The following is a 25,135-nucleotide window of genomic DNA, read 5'->3' as shown; positions in this document are numbered from 1 at the left end:
AGTGGAGCCAAGGCTGCTGTGTCATTCTGCTTCCCTGCAGCTCCCACTGCTGTGGTGACTGCAGGATTCACCTGACACTGCTCCTGGTCCCAGCCCTCCCAGGCCCCACGTGGACTAACCTGAGTATGAGGGACCATCCCATCCATAGGATGGTTGGGGCTGCCACTGCAGGACCTTCCCCAAAACACAGGGCCCAGGGCAGCTGCCCTGAACTGTCCTATGGACAGGACTGCTCTGCATACATCTGCCTCCGGGATGTGCTTGGCATGAGCACTGAGCTAGCTGTCAGCCACTCTAGCCTTGTCAATGGTGGCAGTGGAAATTCCCCGGGGGGGGGAGGGTTTAAAATCACCTGGGAGTAACAGATCCAGAACACACACACACACACACACACACACACACACACACAGGGGAGTGCATGGAGACCCCACTAACTCGCGCAGCCCTGCCTGGAGGGAGAGGGCGAGGGGGAAGAAGGGTGTCCACTTTTCCTCTAGGATTGAGGACTGCCACTGGCCCTAAGGTAAACTGAGCCTGAAACCACAGTCTCAAATGAAAATTAAATCATCAGAAGAACTCAGTAAAAAAGAGTTTAGTCAAGCAAGTCCATTTATTGAGCCTCTAATAGATGTCCGACAATGCAAGAAAAGCCACTTTGCAACATACAAAAATACAGAACACAATTATGATAAGGCTCCTTTTCATATGGATAATCTTGGGAGCATGGGTTAGAAAGACTAAAATCCTTTCTAGTAGCATGCCTAAAAGTCTGATTCTTAGAAAAAATTTCTAGGATCAATCAAGCTATCCAAAAGGTTCCTTTAAAAGAAACATCCAAAGTACACTACTACATTTAGAAACTGAATTATGTTCTGGAGGAAGTACAGAAGGAAGAGTTTGTATTTACATGAAAGCATGCTATACAAGTAATCAATGGACAAGCACTTTACATTTTCAGTTTATACCATTAGCATGGATGAGCAACTAAACTGGACAGTTCTCAATTTTAAAAAGGTTCTATAGTGCCTTCCATAGCTGGATCTTCAAGCTGCAGACAACTGAATGGTAACGGCAACAAGAAGGAATGCAAACTGTTCCAGAGTATGTTTGACAGAGATCATTTAATATTGCACATTTCCATTCACTGAAGACAAGGGATTTAACTGAAAGGAGACAGCTTGGCTTTTAGCCTCTCCATTCTTGTTGGAAGCAGGCCAACCATTTCTTTACTGAGTTCTAGTTCAGTTTCTATGGCCTGGACAGCTTCTGGATGCTTCTCGCAATAGTCAACCAGAAATGTGTAATATTCCAATGAGCTCTGCATATTCTCCAATTGTTTCTTGCCATCAGAAGTAATAAGTTTGCCATATAGTCGTGCAATGTGAAATTTGGCCACCATTGCAGGGCGAAGGACATCGTCCTCGAGTTTTTCAGGAAATATCTTATCTGGGTTCCTCAGAGAATCTAAGAAGAGTTCATAGTACTTGACTGCTAACTGAGCCAGAGAATTAATTTTTTTTATAGTATGAGAGTCCAGTTCCTCTAACCTATTACCAATAGCTACCTTTAAATCCATCATCTCGTAATAGGTATCTGCTAATTCAAACTGAAGCTGCCTACTGATCAGCAGGTAAAACTGTGGATTCAAATCCACGTACATGGGCTCCAACATATCTATTCTACGCTTGTGCATCTTGCAGCGTCTCTCATAATCTTCTTCAAAGAAAGCAAGCACCTTAAACAAGGCACTGTGGTCCTGAACAATTTCAATATGGTCAGTAACATAGCCATCAAACTGAAAAAATTCTTTTGCTTCATGAACATAATTTTGACCGACTAGGAAGACTTCTCTGGCTTCTTGAAAATCTAAAGGGCATATACAGCTCACTTTCTCTTCTGTGGCTAATATAGAGTCACAAAGATCACTGGTTCCGAAGAGGACAGCCTTCTTTCTGCCTTTCTCTTTCTCATCTTCCTCTTTTTTCCTTTGGGCTTTAAGTTCTGATTGCCTGTCAGGATCCAGCTCTCCGATGTTGTCCTAAAATGACAGAGCATGTTAGCTTAAAATACATGTAGCTACAGAAAATAACATGCCCTGAAGCTGCTTTTGATTAGTCTTCAGTGCAAACAGAAGTTTCCTATAGCAAGTAGAAGCAATGCGTGGGGAGGGGGAGGAATGGTCATGTGCCCTCCCAATGTGGGAGGCGGGGGGGAGAGAAGCAAAAGGTCTGCAGCCCTCCAACCACCCTGGTTCCCATGGGATTAGCAGGGGCCTGGCACTGGCAGCAGAGGTCACCCATCCTTCCCTCCTACTGACTTACAGCAGGAGGAAGCGACGCAATGCAGCTGAGAACCAGGGGATAAGGCTTGGTCACTCCTCTTCCCCCGTCACTGCCAGAGAGTACAGAGGCGCAATCCCTGCTGCCAGTACCATGTCCCCGCCCCCCCGTTGGTCCCCAGGGCTGAATCTCTTGGGAGTGCAGGCTTTGGGGAGAGGTGAAGTGGAGCAAGAGTGGGAAGAGACAGGACCCTCCTCTGGGTGGTACAGGGAGGAGTCATATCAGGTGATCACGACTCGTGGCCCCCTTGTGTCTCCTCCCCAGCAGTCACCACTGACAGTAAGGCAAGAAAGTGGGCATGTTAGTCTTGTATATTAAAAATTATGCTCACTACATTACACCTAAATTTTGATTTTACCCCTACAGGGCATGAGTTTTATTTAATATGGATATTCTAGAAGTATGTCTCCACCCTACGGGGATATTTTATCCAGGCAAACAATGGAGCCTTTTCAGGCCTCAATTCAACAAAGCACTTCAGCACCTCCTTGAATGGCAAGGTGTAGTCCAGGGGGCAAGGTGGGAGCTCAACCCTGCACCTCCCCCCCCCCCCCCCCCAGCACAGTGGGGAACCAGAGCTGTGGCTCCAGCTTTATCTGTGACATTGCAGGCTGGAACACCAGCTCTGGCTTCCTGCTTGGGGGGGGGGGGCTTGCTGTTCTCGGGGCCCCAGCACTGCTACGAATGTAACAGTATCGATTAACCAATAAGCAAAAGCTTATAGATTAATGTTACAGACTACATGCATTCCCCGCCTCCCCGCCCCAGTACATTTTTTTTAGCAGGTTGGCCAACAGCCCAGCTCAGTTCTGCTTCATGCTGAGTCCAGGACCTATCCTTGCTTCAGCTCTGCATTTCAAGTGTATTAGGAACTGGGTAGGTGGGCAGGCAGCCCGGCTCAGTTCAAGCTTGTGCTGGGTCCAGGAGCACAGCCCTACCCCCAGGACAGGGGCTGCTGCCACCCTGCGCTGCTGCCTCTGTAACAGAAGCAGCAGCACAAGTCAACAGGCAACCAGTCCATAAGGGGAGTTGGTTTTTAAACTGGTTCCCCTTGCAGATCAGCTCCCTCCAGACACCCCATGCTGCTGCCTCTGATACAAAGGTAGCAGCATGGAGTGGCAGGGGGCTCTTTGGGAGTAGGGCCAGGGTGCACTAGCTGCCAGCTCCACTCCTGAGAACTACAGAATAGTCGACTAACTGATAAGAATTCATTAGGTTAATCAACTATTCAATGAACTGATATTTAACAACCCTAGCTGCTACTTTATCGGTGAGTAGACTAGAGGAACAGGAATGTGGGGGCAAAAGGGGGTGTGTGAGAGGATGCAGTGGCAGGATGGGAGAGGGTATGGGTTGCACTAAAGGGCATGGGGCAATGCAGCAGATCAGGCTGGGAGGATGGAGATCATGGGGCTGAAGGGAGTGAGGCTGGAGCAGAGGGAACATGTGGGGGGGGGGGAAGAATACAATTTTACTTTGCAGAAGCTGCATTTTCCTTTACTCCCCACTTCTTCACCTACCTCCCCAACTAGCTATTTGGCTGCATTCTCACCCTCTCACCTTTTCTGCATTACTCCCCCAATCACTTCCCACCCCCAAACTCCCTTTCATACCCCCACACAACCCTGCTGCCAAACTCCATTCCAGACCCTGCCTTCCTCACTGTCCTGCACCCCACCTCCCACATCTCTATCCCATTCACTGAACCCCTCATTTTTGTTCCCACTCCAGAGCCTAAGGGGGTCCACAAAATCCACTAACTCTGAAACCCCAGAAAAGTAAATCTGGCCTATGCGAAGCCCTGAATCTCAGTCCTCCCTGTCCCTTTCCCTCATCCTGTGGGGGCTGGAGTGTCAGAGGATTGAGGTATCTCAGTTAGGGTTGGAGGAGTTTTTTTGCTTCTCACATGTATGATCCCCAACTGATTTTTCAGTGAACCCCAACCCAAAAAAGGTTTTCCACCCTGCCATAAAGAAAGAAAACATGGAAACCATTTGTGTTGGACATAATATTTTACTTTATTTAAAATGAAGTTTGATAAACTAACATGAACAAATTAAAATTCTTAATTTAATAATTTAAATTAAACCATTCTCCCCAGCTGCAGCACTAGTAAAATGGCTTGAGCGTAATTATGTAATTAATGGTGAGTTTCCATGAGCAACTGATAGTCTGCAGAAAGTTTTGCATTGACCCAAGTGGTCCACAGGGCACATGGTGGAGAGAACACCCTCCTACCCCACCCAAGAGAGCGGCACAACCCAGGGAAGGAGGCTTAAATCTTGGCATGCCACTTTGGAAAGGTTGCTGACTCCTGGTGTAGTCCCATTGGAAGTCAAGTGAACTATCTGGACATTGAGTGCTGAATAAGGATCACATTACCCCACATGCTCACACATGAACATATACTTCACTGGTTTGCTGAATTATGGGACATTGTGGATAAAGATCAGGGAGACTTGTAAAGTTGTTACGTTCTGTCCTGCAGGGTTCTTCAAACATCTTTTTTGATCCTGTTTCCATACTTAAAACAGCTTAATTAAAGAGTTAGCAGTTTTAAGAACATGTATAACCTAGAGTTCAAATATTTGTCTCCTGATTACAGGTTGTGCAACTATGCATCCTTAATGATTAGCTGTGAAGTTTTCCCTGTTATAAACAAAGTTTTCATTTATTCTATTCACAATTGTTTAAAACTAATCTTTGAGTACCTCAAGCGATTTCCGAGCACTCTGCAAAAGAGTCAAGCAGTACTTAATCCAGCATCTTGCAATTTCAGCTTTTCTCTGTCGAAGATCCTGCTGGTCTTGTTCTGTTTCATCTGATAAATACACATCACATAGTGCTAAGGAGAAGTGAAATATTCCAGCTCAAATGTTACAAACAATCATTTACATTGGTCAGGATATTTTTCTGTCTTAGCACTACAAAGGAAAGAGTGCAAAGATCATAATCCCTAATTCTAGCAGACACAGAAGATGAATTACAGTGCACCAATAATTGCCTTTAAAAACAGTTAGAGATATGTAACAGGAAGCCCACCTGGTCTTGGAGTTTTTCCAGAATATAATAACCAGATTTGTTTTTTGTGCTAAAGTGAGAGCCCATCCGCCCTTCAAAAAAAAGCGAGTGATTAAGACATAGCTCTTGCAACAGCCCTAAGAATTATAATGAAATAGAGACTAACAAATTAAGGAAGCGGAGTCAGTGCCCAATCCAAAGTACAGGAACAGGAAGTCTTGCTAGCCAATAAACTCTTATGCTCTCCTTTTCTCCCCCTTAAGTTCCCCACCACAATTTGCAACATTGCTGACGTCTCAACAAAAGCACCAAAGATTAAACAGACGTTAAAACTGAACTATCGTGCCTCTTCAAAGGGAAGTAAACTCATCTTGGTGGGACAATGTGGGGAAGTTTGCACTACTGTTGCCACCAGTCTTGTTCTCTGTATACAAAGGATGCATTAGTCTTCACTGCTATTAAGGTGGTAGCTTTCACAGGCACTACATTAAAATTGGAGGAGAGGGCTTCGAGGTGGAAAAGGAGAATTATCAAATAGCCTCAAATTGACCTCCATTTGTTCATTAGTTTAAGAATCCCTGCACTGTATATATAGCCCATGGTTAGTAAAACAAAGCCAAAACATTTGTATACTTTGTGACATGTGCCTTCTTTAAGCAGGTATTCTTATCAGCAAGTACTCAGATGAAGTAACTCTAGACCTTGCCTGACCAACCTAGCTTTTTCTCCATTAGGAGAGATTTGATGAATTGTGGCCATTTTGTATGCCAAAATATGACATATTATTGGTTGATAAAGCCCCTTGCTTGAAAATCTGGAGCTTATTACCATGTTTTAGATCCCAGAACTTTCCATATGATTTTCATAGTAAGGAAGCAAAGAATACAAAACTTGAGTAAGGAGGAATTCGTAGTATGCTGTAATAAAAGTCACTGTGAACTTGTATAGAATCTTCCATGCAAGGATCTCAAGACATTAGCCTCCTCATCTATGCATATCATTGCTCCTAATTAACAGATAAGAAACTAAGGCACAGAGAGGTTAAGTAATTTCCCAAAGTCACACAGGAAGATTGTGTCAGAGCTGGAAACAGAATTGTGTCTTAACTCTTAATCCTGTGCTGGAAGTAGAAACCTTCACTGTTCATATACTTCTATAATCATTTAACAGGTTTATTATAACAGTGCCTAAGGAACAGCTAAGAAAGATGCCCCCATTGTGTACAGTATTGTACAAACACGACAATGGCCCCTGCCCTGAAGAGCATATAATCTAAATAGACATGGCAGACATAGGATGGATCAAGGGAGTTTGACATATAGTTTGATTGAACAGAATGATGGAAGTTAAACTAGCTACATGAGCTATATAGTCACCCTTTATGTGTTTCCAAAAAAAGTCATAAGGGATGATGCTTATATATAGTGCAACCCAGCTGACTGAACTCTGGTGTAAGGAAGCTTAGTTGTGTTTTCTTCAGCTGTATTTAACCTTCATGTCAATTGTAATTAAGGGACTACATTCCAATTAGCATGAACCCTTGAAATCTAGCCAACACTCACTGAAGCAATGGCAGGGCAGGGGAACCCCAAAACACAGCCTTTTGAATACTAGCTCAGTCTCCCATGAATCTAAAGCAAGAGTGACCAAACTTATTTTTTTACAGTTAAAGCGTGCCAACCGCTCCCCCTCCCTTCTCCATCTACCGGACCAGGCAGGTGAAGAGGAAACTTGGTGCTTTTACCTGTGGTGGAGTGATGGGGCTAGAGGCTTCTGCTAGAGACAACTGGTGCCGCCTGGGAGTTGGAAAGCAAACTGTTTAAAGGTTTAGCCACCCCAACAGCTTGAGCCACATTCCCCCCCAAATGTGGAGAGGCAGCAGCAAACAGCTAAGAACTGCAGGGAAGGGCTGCTGCTTTAGCTCCAGGGAAGAGGTAGCAACAATAGCAGCAGCTTTTCCTGCAGCTCCCAGCTGTTTGCTGCTCTCTCTGCTCAGGGCTGTAGCTCCCAGCTTGTAAACTCCAGCAGCTGGCTTCCAGGGAGGAGGACCGATGGCACCATGTCACTGAATGGGGCTACTATGTTGTCTCTGGTTTCCGCCCAGCTGGGAAGGGTACCCTGGAAAGCTGAAGCCTTGAGCTCTGGCAGGTGCACCCATGATCTTGGGCTTCTGAAAACTGCCATTGTGGATCAGACAGTCAATCAGTTTTGCCACCCCTGATTTTTATCAGCAAGTACTCAGCTGATACTCATGTCTAAAGCCTCATTTATGTGAACCTTTCAATTGTCCAAACCTTGGAATCACACAGGATTGTACTGCAGATGTGCAAACCAAAGCTTACCATTTTAAAAGTAGTAATGGAGAAGTAGATGTTTCAAGGAGAACAGCTATAGTCACGTGACCATGACCCCTCAGAAGAATGGCTGTTTCTTTAGGAGGGTATATTCTATTCCACTTGCTTTTGCTTATATAAGAGTTGTTACTTCATTACACCACTACAAAGTAAGTCAAGGATATGACTACAATGTCTTAAGTAGCATCTAATGAGACTACACCATGTCAAGTGATACATGTAAAGACACCCTGTAATTTAACTGCTTTTCTTCTGATGTTTTCATTTTAGGCCTTTTCTCAGGGCATGTCTTCTTGTATCAGGTTTATTAAATAGTTTTCATTTAGGGATTGCTCTAAGCAGATTATACACTGTATTGTGATTGTGAGAGAGCCAGCACCTTAAAAGTTAAGGGAGGAAATTCCCCTCCATATCCTGAGAACACATGGATAGAGATGTTCTTATTTTAGAACTGCCCCAATGTGTTATTTTCTCAATCCTTCTGGCAACTTCTAACATCTGTCAATTTTACAATCAACCGACTTTCTGGTGAAATTCCTGAAACATCAGTAACAACATCTGACGAAGTGGGTCTCTGCCCATGAAAGCTTATGTCCCTATAAATCTGTTAGTCTATAAGGGTACGTCTAGACTACAGGCTTTTGTCGACAGAAGTTTTGTTGACAGATACTGTCGACAAAGAGCGTCTAGACTACATCCAGTTCTGTTGACATGACAGTGTAGACGCAAAGGACAGTGTAGATGCAATAACGCCTTCTGTCGACAGAACTCTGTCAACAAAAGGTGTTATTCCTCGTAGAATGAGGTTTACAGCCGTTGACAAAACTGCTGAGTTCTGTCGATATTCTGTCGACAGAACTCAGCAGCAGTGTAGACGCAGGTATAGTTTTGTCAACAAAAGTCTACTTTTGTCGACAAAACCCTGTAGTCTAGACACACCCTAAGGTTCCACAGAACTCCTCGTTGCTTCAGCAATAAATATCTGAGCTTTTCTCAATGTGTTTACATGTGCCCAATCTTAAGAAATGTTAAACTAAAAACCCAGTTTACCAGTATTACTGGTATAAGGAAAGATAATGAGAGGGTAAATAAAGGGAATTGTAAATACTACTAGAGCTCCCAAACGATGAACATATGAGCATTTAACAGCTATACTAACAATGCTTATTTCAAAGCTACTTGATTAAAGCTAACAAAACAAACACAAACATACTGTCCTCTGCGGAAGGAACTTGTCCAGCTTGGCTAAAGATGACATTGGCAGCTGCTAAACAGTGTCGAGACTCCATAAAGCATTGCTGTGGGGGAGAGAAACAGCAATGTTCAATCAAAGGTATGAAAAAACTAATGAGCTGCTATTTTTTACTTAAATAAGTTCCTAAGTTGTATAGTTAGGACACGTAAAAATGGGGAAATTGCAGAACTGAGGTTCCATGGGGAATTTTCCTTTAGACACTAGAAAATATAGACATAATACTGTAAAACTGGAGAGGAAAGATGACTTTTTATATCTACTATGGAATATAGCACCCTCCTACCATGTACCCCATCTCAACCAACAACTCCCACAAAGGCAGTCGCTGCCTTTTATAGCAGGACTGAATCACCAAATATTATACATTCTTTCCATGCTACGCTTATACTAATGTCACTTCCTGAGGTCTGTGGTAAACATGGTATTATACGGCGTAATACAACTCTGAGCTGCACATCAACTGACTATACTTTGAGTCAGATTCAGATTCCTTTACTCACACACTGAGTAAAATTGATGGAATTAACCATCAAGTACATCTCCTCAAAAAGGTACAGGAATGACGAGTTACTACTGAAGCTTTATTTTTCATTGAGTGGTATTGCAGAAGTTTCCAAAGCTCCAAACTCTTTTACAGAACACGAGAATTTGAGTTGTCTTTAGTAAGAAAGGTCTCATATATATATACAAAAAAAGACGTACTTCACAAAGCAGTGAGTTGTTTGGCTGTAGAGACGTGAAGTCAACACGGCACCCATTATATGATTTGTTCTGGTGGGTACTCACATAACCAATACATTTTATGCACGTGCTAAAATATTCAAGAACAATTACTTAAAGTATGCAGCATAAGACTTAATCCTGAATGTATCTGCTTTGGCTGAATAAGTAATAGTAGTAGGTAATTTAAAAGTTATTTTCCTTTATGATTCACCTTTTAAAAAAAGCTGACAAGTACCACATCACACACCACCATCGTTATTATTTGCACTGTGCCCACTGCACTTGAATTTAACCTCTCTGCTCACTTTAACTGTTGGCAACATGCTACCCTGGGAAGGGCAACCACTGCACTTCCCTAAGACAGATGTTTGACATCTGAGGACTGTTTATGTGCTTAAAGGAGGACATTTTAAAATTTAGTTGGCACCATGTCTCAAAGAACTACTGAAATGGCAACTTTGTAATTATTTTATGACTGGAGATTAATAAGTCATAACCATAGCAGAGCACATTTAAATGGTTACCTTAGTGAGATAATATTGTGACAAAGTAGCAGCATTCAGAGCCCATTCTACTGGATAGTAGCCACTGTACTCAAGCTGTCGTTTAAGGGTAGTATGGCAATACTGGGCAGCCTTCTCAATCATTTCCAGGTGTTGGTATACTTGGGCCAGATAATATAATGTATGGGTATAGGCTTTTTCAAACCTGGGAAGACAATTTGATTCTTGCTTTAGATTTATTTATTTTTAAAAACGTCCATCACACACTTACATTTTAAACATATGTGCTATAAGGCACCCACCTTTTTGATCTCTCTTGATCTGCAAGTGTTTCTTCTTCAGCCATGAAATGTTCATTAGGATCAAGGGGAGGGTTCCCATTCTGCAACAGAATCAGCAGTATGTGATAATCCAATACACAGCCTGCAATTTAAGAGTAGTTGATGATAGTGCTCCCTCTGTTGGCTGCAGCGTGAAGCTCACAATGCAAGACCAGAAAGACCTATGTGCATTTTCAGGTTTTTCTATTCCAAATTCAACAACAGATGTTGATTTGCCATAGAACTTCTGAATATATCCCGTAATGTGATTTCCTGAAGTCCATAAAAAGTTTTTTGAAGAAAAAAACCCAGCATGCCTCACTTTGTCTACTACATTATAAAATGACTTTTCTTGAATACAACTACCATGTATATTTTTTAAAATATTACATTGCCCTCCAACTAATTTATCCTGGATTCAGATTTAATGTATACAAACATCAAAGAAAGAATGAATTTATGAAGATACACTACTAGCACCTACAAAGTATCTTTCACTTAATTTCCTACAGTATTTTATAAGCATAGAAAATACCCACCATGAGGCCTGATCCAGCTTGCACTGATGTGCACGAGTAGCTTTAATCATGAACAGTCCCACAGTGAACTACTTTGTGAGAAGTAAAATCACTCGTGTGAAAGCATAACAATATCCCTGGAGAGAGTATGGGTTCAGTCTCCCATGATGAATCAATTTCAGTTTATTAGGTTCAATAGAAAATAAAACACTCTTTCCAAAGATACAAAAAACATGACTGTGTAGCACTTTAAAGACTAACAAGATGGTTTAATAGGCGATGAGCTTTCGTGGGCCAGACCCACTTCCTCAGATCAAATAGTGGAAGAAAATTGTCACAACCATATATACCAAAAGATACAATTAAAAAAAAATGAACATATATGAAAAGGACAAATCAAATTTCAGAACAGAACGGGGATGGGGGGGGGGGGGGAAGGTAAATGTCTGTGAGCTAATGATATTAGAGGTGATAATTGGGAAAGCTATCTTTGTAATGGGTAAGATAATTAGCGTCTTTATTCAAATTTGAGTGTAGAGTGTCGAATTTAAGCATGAATGACAGTTCAGAGGATTCTCTTTCAAGTGAAGTCTTAAAAGGTCTTTGAAGCAGAATGCAGGTAATCAAGTCATTGAGACAATGTCCTTTCTGGCTGAAATGGCAAGAAACTGTTTTTTCTTTGTGATCCTGTCTAATATCTGTTTTGTGGGCATTGATCCTTTGGCGAAGTGTCTGAGACGTTTGTCCAATGTGCACGGACACTTTCGGCACATGATAGCATAAATTATATTTCTGGATGCGCAGGAATATGTGTTCTTGATCTTGTAACTCACTTGGTTAGGTCCAACAATGGTATCAGAGTGAATATGTGGGCATTTTCAACACTGAACTCAGTTCGGCAGTGCAACTAGCTGTACTAGTAGTTTACAAGATTATTGCTTGATCATTTAAAAAAAATGAACAGCAGATAAATGTTTCTTCACTCTACACTGATATTTTACCCATATTTCTCAAAGCACTTTACAAAGGAGGATTACTACTCTCCTGTTACAGGTGTGGAAACTGACACACAAAGAGGCAGAAGGACTTACCCAATGTCTCCCCAACTCAGTGAAAGAGTTGGAACCAGAACCCAGTACCTTATTTGTTGAGCTACATGGTCTCAGCCAAGCTAAGAGAATAAAATCAAGAGGTAGGAACTTCTGCAACAGGCTTGGTTTGTCTGTATTTTCAAGATGTACCATGAGGCAAAGGGAATCTGAACCAAACTCATGAGATGAATGTGTTAATCCTGTTTTACATTAGAGTCATTCTAGTCTTTACACTTATAATAAAATTGAAGCCTTGGCCAGAATAGAACTCTTTGGGGCAATCCACCTCTCCCTCCTTCCTGGAGTGACTCTGCAGAGAAAGGAGCAGTAGCTGAGATATACTCTCCATGAGACATGGGGCAGAGGCTTGGAGGTGGGGTGTGTGTGGAATGGGTTTGTGCCTATATGGGATGTTAAATTTAGATTAATCAACTAATCGAATAGTTGATGGATTTTGCATCGACTTTATTATTCATTAGTCAATAAGGGCATCTCTGCCTTTGAAATGTAGCAACAGCTAGGGCTCTTGCTACATTTTGAAGGTGGAAGCGCTGCAGGGAGCATGGAGCCAGTAGGAGACTGCTTGAGTCTCCTGCTCGCCCCACGTTCCCTGTGGTACTTCTGCTTTTGAAATGGAGCAGGGCAGCAGAAGCGCTGCCAGTTCCCCACTGCACCCCATGTAGATGGTGCTGGGAGAAACAGCTTTTAAGCCAGCTCCCACTCCCCCAACTGCTGCCTCTCTGATAGACAGCATATGCTTATTGGATAATTGACTAGGTGCTTACATCCCTAGTGCCTATTCTTGCTTCGTTATTAAAAGAACCCAGAAAGTAGTTGTTTTATATAGGCTCACTCTGCTGGTCTTTTTATTCAGGTCTTGACTAGCCTGGAAAAGGATGTAATTGAAAACTAACAGTGACGACATCGTAAAAGTGCAAAAGCTAAACAATCCAGGAAGGAAAGGATTTTGAGAGTCAATTTGTTTAATGCTTTTTTCAGCATTAATGACTAATTAACATAGTTGAATAAAAAGCATTTATTAAAAGATTTCCACCAATTCAGCTGAGGTACAACATCTCATAATACATTCCCTCAGATTTCCAACAAATTCATCAGCAAATTCCAAGAGACCAGATATGACATTTCTGAAGTCCCTTTTAATCATTCCAGGACTTTGTTATTCTTGTGAATTTCTGGGCTTTTTGCCTTACTTGCCAAAAGTAGTTTAAACTGTCTGGAGCCAAGATATAGAATCTTAACCAATTTTGTCACAAACATAAAAGCTTTCAAACCTTCTTTACAGATCATAAAGAAGCAAAAGAAGGGAATAGACTTGATTTTAAAAAGCTCTTTGAAGGCTGTATTTAATATCCAAACCTCAGACGCCACCCCTTAGGCAGTAAACACAACTGTACAGACCTCAAAATTTTAAATTCAATCTAAAACTAATCTCATAAAATAATATTCTCAAACTATTATTCCAGCTTTCCATATCAATTCAGTCTATTCAGAGAAACACTGCATGAACTCTAGTAAGCTAAGTAAAATAAGACAGCAATGGCCCAGTTTCTAACTAGGGATGTAAGAGTGCGCCAGGTAATCAGTTAACTGATAAACATGAGTTTATCAGTTACTGGCACGGGTTACACTTTTCTTAGGGCTGGCAGAAACAGCGGCAGTCCTGTGGGGCCAGGAGCCCTGGTCTCAGCACCCTAAGGAGCCTAGGTGGCCTCTGCAGGGTCAGGAGCCTCAGAAGCCCAGTAATTGATAGAATTTCTATTGGTTACACAGTTAATAATTTTTAACATCCCTATTTCTAACAGAGATAGAACCAGCATATTCTTCAGGTTTAAAATTATTCCTATGTTCAGACTTTTAATACAGGTAGTAATGTCGACAGCATTAATGCCAGAAGTGAGTGTCAGGTATTAACTAGTGGATATTTTTAAAAAGACAGAGGGGCCAAAAATACACACACGTCAAACTAACGAGGAATTTTCCTACCTCCCAGTGTACTGAATTTCAATGGGGAAAAAAAAGTTCTGGAAGCAATCACAATGCATAAACAGTTCTGCAAAGACAGTAACAAAGGCTCTGTTGCCCCACTGGTATCACACAGAAGAGACAAAAACTTAAATGGCTAATATGTATAAGAAGTTTGGTCATTAACAAGACTGTCTGAGACCCACAAGAGGCTTTCTGAAAGAAAGCTAAACACATATGTAACCTACACACCTAATGTGGTTCACTGTCCCATGCAGTGGCACCTAGACCACAGCAACAGATAACAAGAGACCTCTAGAGCCATAGTCACCAACACTCGATCGCGAGGCGTTCACCCCCCCCATTTTCCTCCCACCCCCGAGAAGCCCCACTACCTACCTCCAGCGACAATGGAGGTACTGCCGGCTTCCCGCAGGGTGAACGGAAATTCTGCAGCTTCGCGCCACTTCCGGGGGGTTCGGAAGTGCGCTGGCTGCTCCCCTCCAACAGGTCTGTGGCATGCCGGGTGCGTTGCGGGAGGGGGCGTCAGCCCTGGAGGAGGAGTGCAGCAGCTTCCCTGTGCTGGGGGGGGGGGGGGGGGGGGGGGGGGAGGAAGAGTCGTCCCCGAGACAAGCATGCGCAGGGATTTCCCCGTGCCATGGAGGGGGTCAGCCCCAGGGCAGGTGCACATGGGTGTTTCCCTGCATCGCAGGAAGGGGAAGGATACGTGATGGTCCCAGGGCAGGCGCGTGCGGGAACCCGAGGAGGGGCATGCCGGCTTCCCTCACGGGGGGGGGGGGGGGGGGTGGAATCCTGGGAGGGGGCGGGTGCAGGAAACTCCCTGCCCCCACTGGCACCATGCCCCTTGGCCCCCCGTTCCCCGCCCCCTCTTCCCACTTCCCAGCCACAGAACTCTGTCCCCACTAGCACCCTTACCCAGCACTATGTCCCCTGCTCCCACCACCACAGTTGGGGCCACATTCGTGAAGTTTGGGGGGGGGGGAAGGGTTGGAGGAGGGTTTTTTCACATCTCACTTGTGTGGCCCCAACTGACTTCTGTGGGTCAGTGACCCCTGACTCAAAACAGGTTCCCTGCCCTTCTCAGAAATAAAGACAATGCAGAAACTTGTATTTCACAAAGTATTTTATTTAAAAATGAAGCCTGGCCAACACACACCCAATTGGGGCCAAGCCCCCATCTGGCCACAGCATCATAACACTCCTGCACTCCCTCTTTCCCCCAGGCCCTACATCTGAGCCTATCATTCACACTGGAATCCCCTGCCCTGAGCCCCTCACATACCCCAACCCAAATTCCTGAACCCTCACATCCAGAAGTCTGTGGCTTGCTTAGTATCCTAACCCTACATCTGACCCCAACACTGCCAAGCCTGGAGCCCCCTCCCCAAGCCAGTGTCCCTTATCCACCTCCTCCTGTATCCAGATTTCCTCCCAGAGCTTGCACCTCTCACCCCTTCCCACAACCAAATCCCTCATTCCCACCCCAGAGCCTACACATCCTGTCTCAACCCAGCGAGGGTATGGCTAGACTGCAGGAGTTTTTCAGGATTCTGGAGATATCCCAGAAAAACAGTTCTGCATCCAGGATCCGTTTGTTCTTCCGCTTCTTTTAGTGGAACAGCAAACATTATCTTTCAGTCACCCCTATATTCCTCTTTCCACGAGGAATAAGGGGGCTTCCAAAAGAAGGGTTTTTTCTGACATTTGGTCCAGTCTAGACAGGCCAAATGTTGGAAAAACCTCTTCCTACAGAAGAATTGGGGGGGAAAAAAAGCAGCAGTATAAGGATTGGGAATAGCAAGTGATGGAGAGGAGGAGAATAGAGAGGGCGGGGCGCTTCAAGGAAGGGGCGGGGCAGTAGATCTTGGCTTGTTCTGTTATTTAAAAAGTGATCTTGGGTGTAAAAAGGTTGGAGACTACTGCTCTAGAGCATGGGCCACCTGGCTTTTAGCTCAAGGGTAGAGGCTCCTATACTGAGCTTCAGAAGTCCCAGGTTCAAATCTGCTTGGTGGCAGTTACACATGCAACATTATAAACTGTCACAACAAACATGATTCAGACAGTTCAGGAATATTCAAGATTAACTTTTTTTCTGGTTAATTAGAAGGGATAGCTTTACAATTATATCAGTATGATGTTAAAGAAAACTACTGGAATCTAGATTCCATCTGAATTCTGGCTAAAAAAACCTTTCAACAATGAATATTTTACTTATCTTAGTATTTAAGTCAATTTGCTGATTATTAAATTAGCATTGACCCTGTTATGACATCAGATCTCAGCTTCTCATAGTGCTAGCAGCACACATCACTTTTCAGAAGCACAGTAACTGCCAGCAGGAAACTCAGAAAACATGCTTCTCCAAGATTTTTTTTCCAAGAAAAAAAAAAAAAATGTTTAACAAGAAATGCTTTTGTATATGAAGGCTCAAAAATCATGTCCTTCTCACACATGCAATTTTCAGGACATGGACCATCTTTTACAAAATTTAGTCTACTGGACTCAGCATAATCCTCAGTGCTGGCTGGCCTCTTTAGGTGTTGCCATAACACACACAAAAAAGAGAGTGCAATATATGTGTGAAATAAGCTGTATTAAAAGTACCTCTTTCATGTACTGATTATACAAGGCTTCTGCAGATTCCAAGTAAGTCTGGGCTGTTTTTATTTCACCTCTTTCAGACCACAGGATGCCCAAATTGTTCTACAGATGTAAAAAGAAAGAGGGGGAAATAGTTATTTTTCTGTATTTCACTATTCTCAACAACAAAGTTCTCTAAACACAATCCAATTCCACTCCAATACACACAGCCTATTTGAGTCAATGGGAGTTGCTCTTATTTTTTCCCCCAAAAAGCAGCACTTGGCCCATAATTTTTACCATGATTTGTTTAAAGATGCTTTATCACACTATAGCAAACAAAAATAAAGATCCATTTATACAGAAAATTACGTGTTTATGTATCCTATTATTTCAAGTGTGTGATTTTTCAACAAGTATTCTTTCTCTGTTTTATTTCCGATTAACCCTGCAATTAAGCCATAGCATTAGCGTTAACATAAAAATGACCAAGATATTAGAAATTCATTATGATTTCAAAGCCAGATAAAATAGATGAAAATTTGGGCTAGGAAAGAGCAGATGATATTTAAATGACTATCTGCATTAATAGGCAAAGGCGGAAAGAAAAGTTGATACATGAGAGTTAAGGGATAGGTATTTTTAGATCTAACAATAATTCTTTCATCGCTTCTGGAGGCTCTCCAATTTCAAAGAGCTTCTCCAAATATCAATATTTCAGCATTCATCAACATTCCAAATTTGACACACACTAATTTAGTTTCTATAGCTGCTCATTTGAAAAGGCAAGTTTTAATATACTTTAGTTGTATATTAAAGAAATGCAGGGGGTAAAACTGTAATTTTTATCAACATGCCTCCACAGTCAGCCCACTCAAATTACCCTTCTTTTAGAGACATCAGTCTAGATGGTGCTCATTAGGGATGTTAGTATATAGTCATTTGCAGGGCTCGACAATCTATGTAATCTACTCACCTATGGCGAGTAGATTACATCCCGGAAGAGCCGGGTTTGGGTGATCTGCGCATGAGCAGAACACTGGACAGCGAACTCTGGTCATTTGAACAATTAACCAATAAGTCTGGGCTTATTGATTAATTCTAATGACCACACACACACACAATCCCTTGCTACCTCTGTACCCGAGGCAGTGAGCGGGAGGCAGGAGCTGGTTCTCACATTCCCACCTACCCCCTTCATCCTCTCTCAGCAGTGGTGTGTGTGTGAGGGGGAGGTGGCTGCTGGTACATGCAGGAAGCCAGCTCTCGGAACCAGCACGCACAAAGAAGACACCTGCTTCACCCTTTCTGCCTCCCACCGAGGCAGGAGCCAGTGCTGGGAGGAGAAGGGGGGGGGGGGGGAGAGAGAGCTGGTTTAAAAACCAGCTCCCCAAAAGTACCAGCTCTGCAGAGCCACCTCCCCTCCCCTCTTCTGTCTGTTTAACAGAGGCAGCGGGGGAGGGGAGAGGGGAGAGTAGGGAAGCAGGCAGGATGTCAGAGCAGCTTCTGTCCGCAGGGTGCTAGGGCCCCCTGTGGATAGGGATGGCAGGCAGAAGCCAGTCTGTGCAGGGAGCCATTTTTTAGCCCGCTCCACCTACCACCTCATGCTGCTACCTCTGTATCTGAAGCAGCAGCGCAGGGAGCTCCTCAGGAGTGGGGCTGGGAGTGCACTGGCTCCTGGCCCCGCTCCCAAGGGAGAGCATTTTAGTAACCATGTAACTGCTAAAAGTTGTTGCAGCTACATGATTACTAAAATAACTGATATCTTAACATCCCTAGTGCTCATTAAGAGACACACTATGGCAATGGGACTGGAAGTACAGTGGAACAGGCAAATCAAACTGCAATCATGTTTGGCCAATGGAGAAGAGCACAAATCAGAAACAGGACTCTCAATCTTTCCAGACTACTGTACCCCTTTCAGGAGTCTGATCTGTCTTGTTTTACCTCAGTTGAAAAGTGCTTACAAAAAATCAGGCATAGGAAAAACTGAAGTGCCACCTCACAGGGCATTATTACTGAAAAATTGACTACTTTTTCAATTTTACCATATAATTAATTATAAATCAACTGGAATATAAATATTGTACTGACATTTCAGTATACACTATACAGAGCAGTATGAACAAATAATTTGCTATACAAAATTTTAGTTTGTCATTACTTTGCCAGGGCTTTTATGTAGATGGTGTAAGACTATGTTAAAGAACAGGGCAAGTAGATTTTTTTTAATAGAACTGAAATGTGCATTAAGATTCTGCAACACAACTTTACATTTTCAAAGCTCTGTATAAATACTAACATAACTTCAAGATTCCAGGAAAAACATAAATAGAGTAGTAGTACCTTGGGGTATGTCTACACTAGCCACCCTAGTTTAAACTAGGGTGGCTAATGTAGTCATTCGAACTTGCAAATGAAGCCCGGGATTAAAATATCCCGGGCTTTAATTGCATGTTCCTGGGCGCCGCCATTTTTAAATGCCCGATAGTTCAGACTTCCTGCCCACGGCTACACGCGGCACAGGATAGGTAGTTCGAACTAGGGTGGCTAATGTAGTAATTCGAACTTGCAAATGAAGCCCGGGATTAAAATATCCCGGGCTTTATTTGCATGCTCCCGGGCGCCGCCATTTTTAAATGCCCGGTAGTTCGGACTCCCTGCCCGCGGCACGGGCTAGGTAGTTCGAACTAAAGTTCCTAATTTGGACTACCGTTACTCCTCCTGCAATGAGGAGTAACGGTAGTCCAAATTAGGAGCTTTAGTTCGAACTACCTAGCCCGTGCCACGGGCAGGGAGTCCAAACTACCGGGCATTTAAAAATGGCGGCGCCCGGGAGCATGCAAATAAAGCTCGGGATATTTTAATCCCGGGCTTCATTTGCAAGTTCGAATTACTACATTAGCCACCCTAGTTCGAACTAGGGTGGCTAGTGTAGACATACCTTTAAAGACTAACAAAACATGTACATGGTATCATGAGCTGTCGTGGGTGCAACCTACTTCGTCAGATGACAGGAGTATTAGAAGTCCAGATCCAAGAATAAATAAGGGAAGGGGCGGGGAGAGTCCCAGACCTTGCCAGCCCCAACCGCTTGGGCAGCGTGTGCTGCCCAAGCAGCTGGAGCCGGCATGCTGGGGACTTGATTCCCCTGCTGCCTGCCTACAGAGGAAGGGGGAGTCCCAGCTCACACCAACGGCAACCGCCCAGGAAGCTTGCACCTTACTCCTCCCCTCCCCGCGGCAGCATGTGCTGCCTGAGCAGCCAGAGCCAGCACAGTCCCAGACACCCAACCCCTTCCCCGCGTGCAGGAAGGCAGCAGGGGAACGAAGTCCCCAGCTTGCGACGGGCCGGAATTTTAGGTACCGAGCCGGCTGTTCAGTTGGGAGGAAGAGCACTTCCGATACCAGGCGCGTGGCTGCAGAACTCCCCACCCCGCTGGAAGCCTGCGCTACCTCCGTTGTTCCTGGAGGTAGCATCAATGCGGTATTCATCTTGGAGGGTGGGCCCCCCAAAAGTCTCACAATCGACTAGTTGGGCCCCCAAGATCAGCCAGTAGATCGCAATCGACGCGTTGGTGACCACAGTTCTAGATGATTCTGATGGAGGTGTGTTGCATCGTTATTGGTAAGAATTTGTTTGAGGTTAGGGGCTTGTCTGTAAGCGAGGATTGGCCTTTCCCCCAAGGTCTCTGAAAGTGAGGGGTCATTTTCCAGGATAGGTTCTAAATTGCTGATAGTGCGTTGCAGGGGTTTAAGTTGTGGGCTGTAGGTGGTGACAAATAGAATTCTGTTGTTTTCTCTTCCTGGTTTGTCTTGAAGTAGCTGATGTCTGGGTACGCTTCTGGCTCTGTTGATGTTTTTGTTTTTTCACTTCTCCTGGTGGGAATTTCAGTTGTAAAAACGCTCTATATAGAGCCTGTAGGTGTTTGTGTCTGTCTGTGGGATTGGAGCAAATCCGGTTGTATTTTAGCGCTTGGCTGTAAACAATTGATTGGGAAATGTGTCTGGGATGGAAGCTAGAGGCATGAAGGTAAGTGTAGCGGTTGGTAGCTTTCCAATATAGGGTGATAGAAATTTGTCCATCATTTAATTGTACTGTAGTATCAAGAAAGTGTATCTCTTGTGCAGACTAATCCAGGCTGGAGGTTGATGGTGGGGTGGAAGTTGAAGTCCCTGTGAAATTCTTCAAGGGTCTCTTTCCTGTGGGTCCATATGATGATGTCATCAATATAGCGTAAGTAGAGTAAGGATGCTAGGGGCAAGAGCTGAGGAAACACCGTTCAAGGTCAGCCATAAAGACATTGGCATACAGGCAGTCCCCGGGTTACATGGATCCAGCTTACATCAGATTCCTACTTACAAACGGGGTGAGGCAACCCCGCACTAGCTGCTTCCCCCCAGCAGACCAGGGAGACACGGAGCGGCTTTTCTCAGCAGACACCTCAGTTTGAGAATAAAGGACTGAGGGAAGTGAGGTGTGGGAGAATAAAACTGAGCTCTGGAGAAATGTTTGGGTAGAATTTCCCCTACAATATGTACTAGTTCCGACTTACATACAAATTCAACTTAAGAACAAACCTACAGTCCCTATCTTGTACGTAACCCGGGGGCTGCCTGTACTGTGGTGCCACACGGGTGCCATGGCTGTGCCACTGACTTGAAGATACAAATTGTCTCCAAATCGGAAGTAGTTGTGGGTGAGGACAAAGTTGCAGAGCTCTGTAACACGGTGTGCAGTGCTATCATTGGGGTTACATGGATCCAACTTACCTCAGATTCCTACTTACAAACGGGGTGAGGCAACCCCGCACTAGCTGCTTCCCCCCAGCAGACCAGGGAGACACGGAGCGGCTTTTCTCAGCAGACACCTCAGTTTGAGAATAAAGGACTGAGGGAAGTGAGGTGTGGGAGAATAAAACTGAGCTCTGGAGAAATGTTTGGGTAGAATTTCCCCTACAATATGTACTAGTTCCGACTTACATACAAATTCAACTTAAGAACAAACCTACAGTCCCTATCTTGTACGTAACCCGGGGGCTGCCTGTACTGTGGTGCCACACAGGTGCCATGGCTGTGCCACTGACTTGAAGATACAAATTGTCTCCAAATCGGAAGTAGTTGTGGGTGAGGACAAAGTTGCAGAGCTCTGTAACACGGTGTGCAGTGCTATCATTGGGGATGGTGTTCCTGATAGCCTGTAATCTATCCTCATGTGGAATGTTGGTGTAAAGAGCTTCTATGTCAGTAGTGGCCAGGATGGTGTTTTCAGGAAAATTAATGAGGTTTTGTAGTTTCTTCAGGAAATCTGAGGTGTCTCAAAGATAGCTAGGAGTGCTGGTAGCATAGGGTCTGAGTAGAGAGTCAATACAGTAGGCCCCCGAGATGCAACCGCCCGAGTAAGTTCCACATTTTTGTAAGTGCGGAAGGGGCCAGAAACTCCTGACTTACGTCCTTGGCCTGCATTTACAGCGCACAGTGCCTACCGTAAATGCGAGTTTAAGATATGACGCCCCCCGGCTTGCAACGCTTCCTCCAGAACCAATTGCGTCGCAAGTTGGGGGCCTCCTGTATAGCCAGATAATCCTATTGTAAGCATGCCAATGCTTGAGATATGGGTTGTCCAGGATTTCCAGGTTTGGGGGAAGAAGTGTTAGTGTAAATTTGGTCCTGGAAGCAGCATCAGGGAGCTTCATGAGTAGTTGTTTCAGGGGTTTTTTGGTATTCTTTAGTGGGATCACAGGAGAGAGGCTTGTAGAATCTGGTGTTGGTGAGTTGTCTGGTCACCTCCTGTTCATAATCTGTTCTGTTCATGACAACTACAGTGCCCCCTTTGTCAGCCTCTTTGATTATGATGTTAGAATTGTTTGAGGCTGCGTATAGCATTGTGTTCTGCATGACTGAGGCTGTATGTTATAGTCAGCAAACAACAGCATGTGTCAGCAGTTTGAGCACGTTTGTGGAAGCAGTTGTTGTAGAAGTCAAGACTCTCATTACAACCGTTAGTAGGGGTCCACACAGAAGCCTTCCTCTTGTAGGATTGGCAGGGGAGAGCAGAAAGGTCAGTGTATTGTACATCAGTGTGTTGGAAATATTCCTTTAGGTGGAGGCAGTGAAAACAGACTTCCTGATCTCCACAGAACTGAATTATATTTGTAGGGGTGATGGGGCAGAAAGAGAGTCCTCAAGATAGCCCCGTGGAGGAATCTGTCCTAAGAGAGAGGTTGGATACGTTGACAATATTGCTAGGTGAACTGAAAGTATCTGGAATGAGAGATCTTGAAGCATGTAGGAGTTTGGATAGTTTATTGTCCTTTTTATTCCAAAGGGAGATGAAGTGATCCTTGTACGTGGTTTACTGAATTTTAGTAAAGTCTGGAAAACATGAAGTCTGTATGGAAGCTTGGTTTTCTAGGATAGTTTCTAATGTTGAGAGCTCCTCCTTGATTTTCTTCTGTCTGTTGAATAAAATGCTGATAAGGTGGTTCCTGAATTTCTTTGCAAGAGTGTGGCATAATCGCTAACTGTAGTCTGTGGGATATGTAGATTGCAGTGGGTTTTTCACCCTCAGTCCCTTAGGTACGATGTTCATCTGTTTGCACTTGGAAAGAAAGATGATGTCTGTTTGGATCTGTGAGAGTTTTTGTGTAGTTGATATATTTCCACTCGGTATGGCAGAATGCAGTACCTTGCATGTTCAACCAAGTGGGTTGCCCCCACAAAAGCTCATACCATCTACATGTTTTGTTAATCTTTAAGGATATGTCTACACTTGCTCCCTAGTCCGAACTAGGGATGCAAATGTAGCATACCAAAGTTGCTAATGAAGCACGGGATTCTCATATTCGCGTCCGGTAGCCATTTTAAAAATCCACTAGTCCGAATTAACTCACCATGTGTAGATGCGGTATTCTGAAGGAAACCCCTTCTTTCAGATTAACTGTTACTCCTCATTGCACAAGGAGTAACAGTTAATCTGAGGGAAAGGGTTTCCTTCGGAATACCGCATCTACACATGGTGAGTTAATTTGGACTAGTGGATTTTTAAATTGGTGACCGAACGCGAATATGCCAATCAAGCGCAGGATATTTAAATCCCGCACTTCATTAGCAACTTCGGTATGCTACATTTGCATCCCTAGTTCGGACTAGGGAGCAAGTGTAGAAATATCCTAAGGTATTACTAGTCTATTTGTTGTTTAAATTTTTCCTGTTACAGACTAACTCCGCTCCTCCGCTGAAACTTTTAAGATTGCAGTATTTCAATAACTCATATTCCCACTTACATCACCTTACCAATCACAAGTAAGATGTGCCACGGCCTGGCTAGGATTATGTTGTTATCCTGCCAAAGGTCAGGAACACCCCAAGTCTGCAAATGGGGATCAGGCCTAACCAATTCCAAATATTACCCTGTCCTAGAGTGACTGGAGATTCCCCCATCCGGAGATGAGCCACCATTACGCTCAAACAAAATACAGGACTATGTAGCACTTTAAAGACTAACAAAATGGTTTATTAGATGATGAGCTTTCGTCTGGCCCACAAAAGCTCATCATCGAGTAAACCATCTTGTTAGTCTTTAAAGTGCTACATAGTCCTGCATTTTGTTTCAGCTACATCACACTAACACGGCTGCATTTCTAGCACCATTAGGCTCAAGAGAGAAAATCACATCCTCAGGGCGCCCTCCCCTCCCGCTGTGGCAGCAGCTCGTCAATCAGGCGGGTTCCAGGGTGGCAGCCGCTCCCTACCTGGGCCTGGATGTAGAGGGAGACGCAGTCCCGGGAGAGGCGGTGGCGCTCCAGCAGCCGAGTGCACTTCAGCAGGTGCTCCTCGCCCGCAGAGAGCTCCTCGGTCTCGGTGTGGTTCACCCCCAGCTCGTACTCCACCACCGCCCGGCGCATGGCCCGCAGCGCCGCCGCCTCTCCCGCACGGGCGCCCTCGGCCGACTCCTCCGAGCCCAGCAGCTGCCGGATCTCCTCCAGCAGCTCCCGGGCGGCGTACTTGGAGCGATAGGGCTCGTTCTCCGGGTCCTTCTTGGACTCCACGCTGGAGAGGCTCAGCGAGCTGCGGAACTTCTCACAGAGCGAGGCCCAGCCGGCGGGGGCCGCCATCTTCCCGCCGCTCCCAGCGCAGACCGCAACTGCCACACTCGCGCGCCGGCGCGGACACGTGACTGTCTCTCGCTGGGCAATCAGGGACGCTCACGGTGTCCGGTCTGACCTGTCACGGCGCGCGGCTAGTACCACGCCCCGCCCCCACTAGGAGGCGGCGCACGTTATCCGAGCTCCCCTCCCCCAGCCGCGGAGCATGAGTCAGCGCCCGACCGCCACCCGCCTGTGGGGCAGCCTAGACCTGCATATGGTGATGACAATGCGCCGGCTCGTCACATGCCACAACGGCAGCTCTGCGTAACGCACGCCCT

At 44.6% G+C, this 25,135-nt stretch overlaps 1 protein-coding gene across 1 annotated transcript; it reads right to left on the bottom strand.

The window, feature by feature from the left end:
• Window positions 1-576: 576 nt before the first annotated feature.
• Window positions 577-25,135, bottom strand: KIFBP (kinesin family binding protein). The gene is made up of 7 exons (XM_075934935.2): window positions 24,462-25,135; window positions 16,733-16,831; window positions 10,498-10,577; window positions 10,217-10,400; window positions 8,928-9,012; window positions 5,051-5,160; window positions 577-2,038 (listed from the first exon to the last, which is right to left on the bottom strand). The coding sequence occupies exons 1-7, from the start codon at window positions 24,822-24,824 to the stop codon at window positions 1,160-1,162; spliced, it is 1,800 nt and encodes a 599-aa protein (XP_075791050.1). The 5' UTR covers window positions 24,825-25,135; the 3' UTR covers window positions 577-1,159.

This window comes from Pelodiscus sinensis, chromosome 8, assembly GCF_052426305.1.
Source record: "Pelodiscus sinensis isolate ZL-2025 chromosome 8, ASM5242630v1, whole genome shotgun sequence".
Lineage (NCBI taxonomy): Eukaryota > Metazoa > Chordata > Testudines > Trionychidae > Pelodiscus > Pelodiscus sinensis.
Note: the sequence above shows the minus strand (reverse complement) of the source record. Positions and strands in the feature narration are given on the sequence as shown.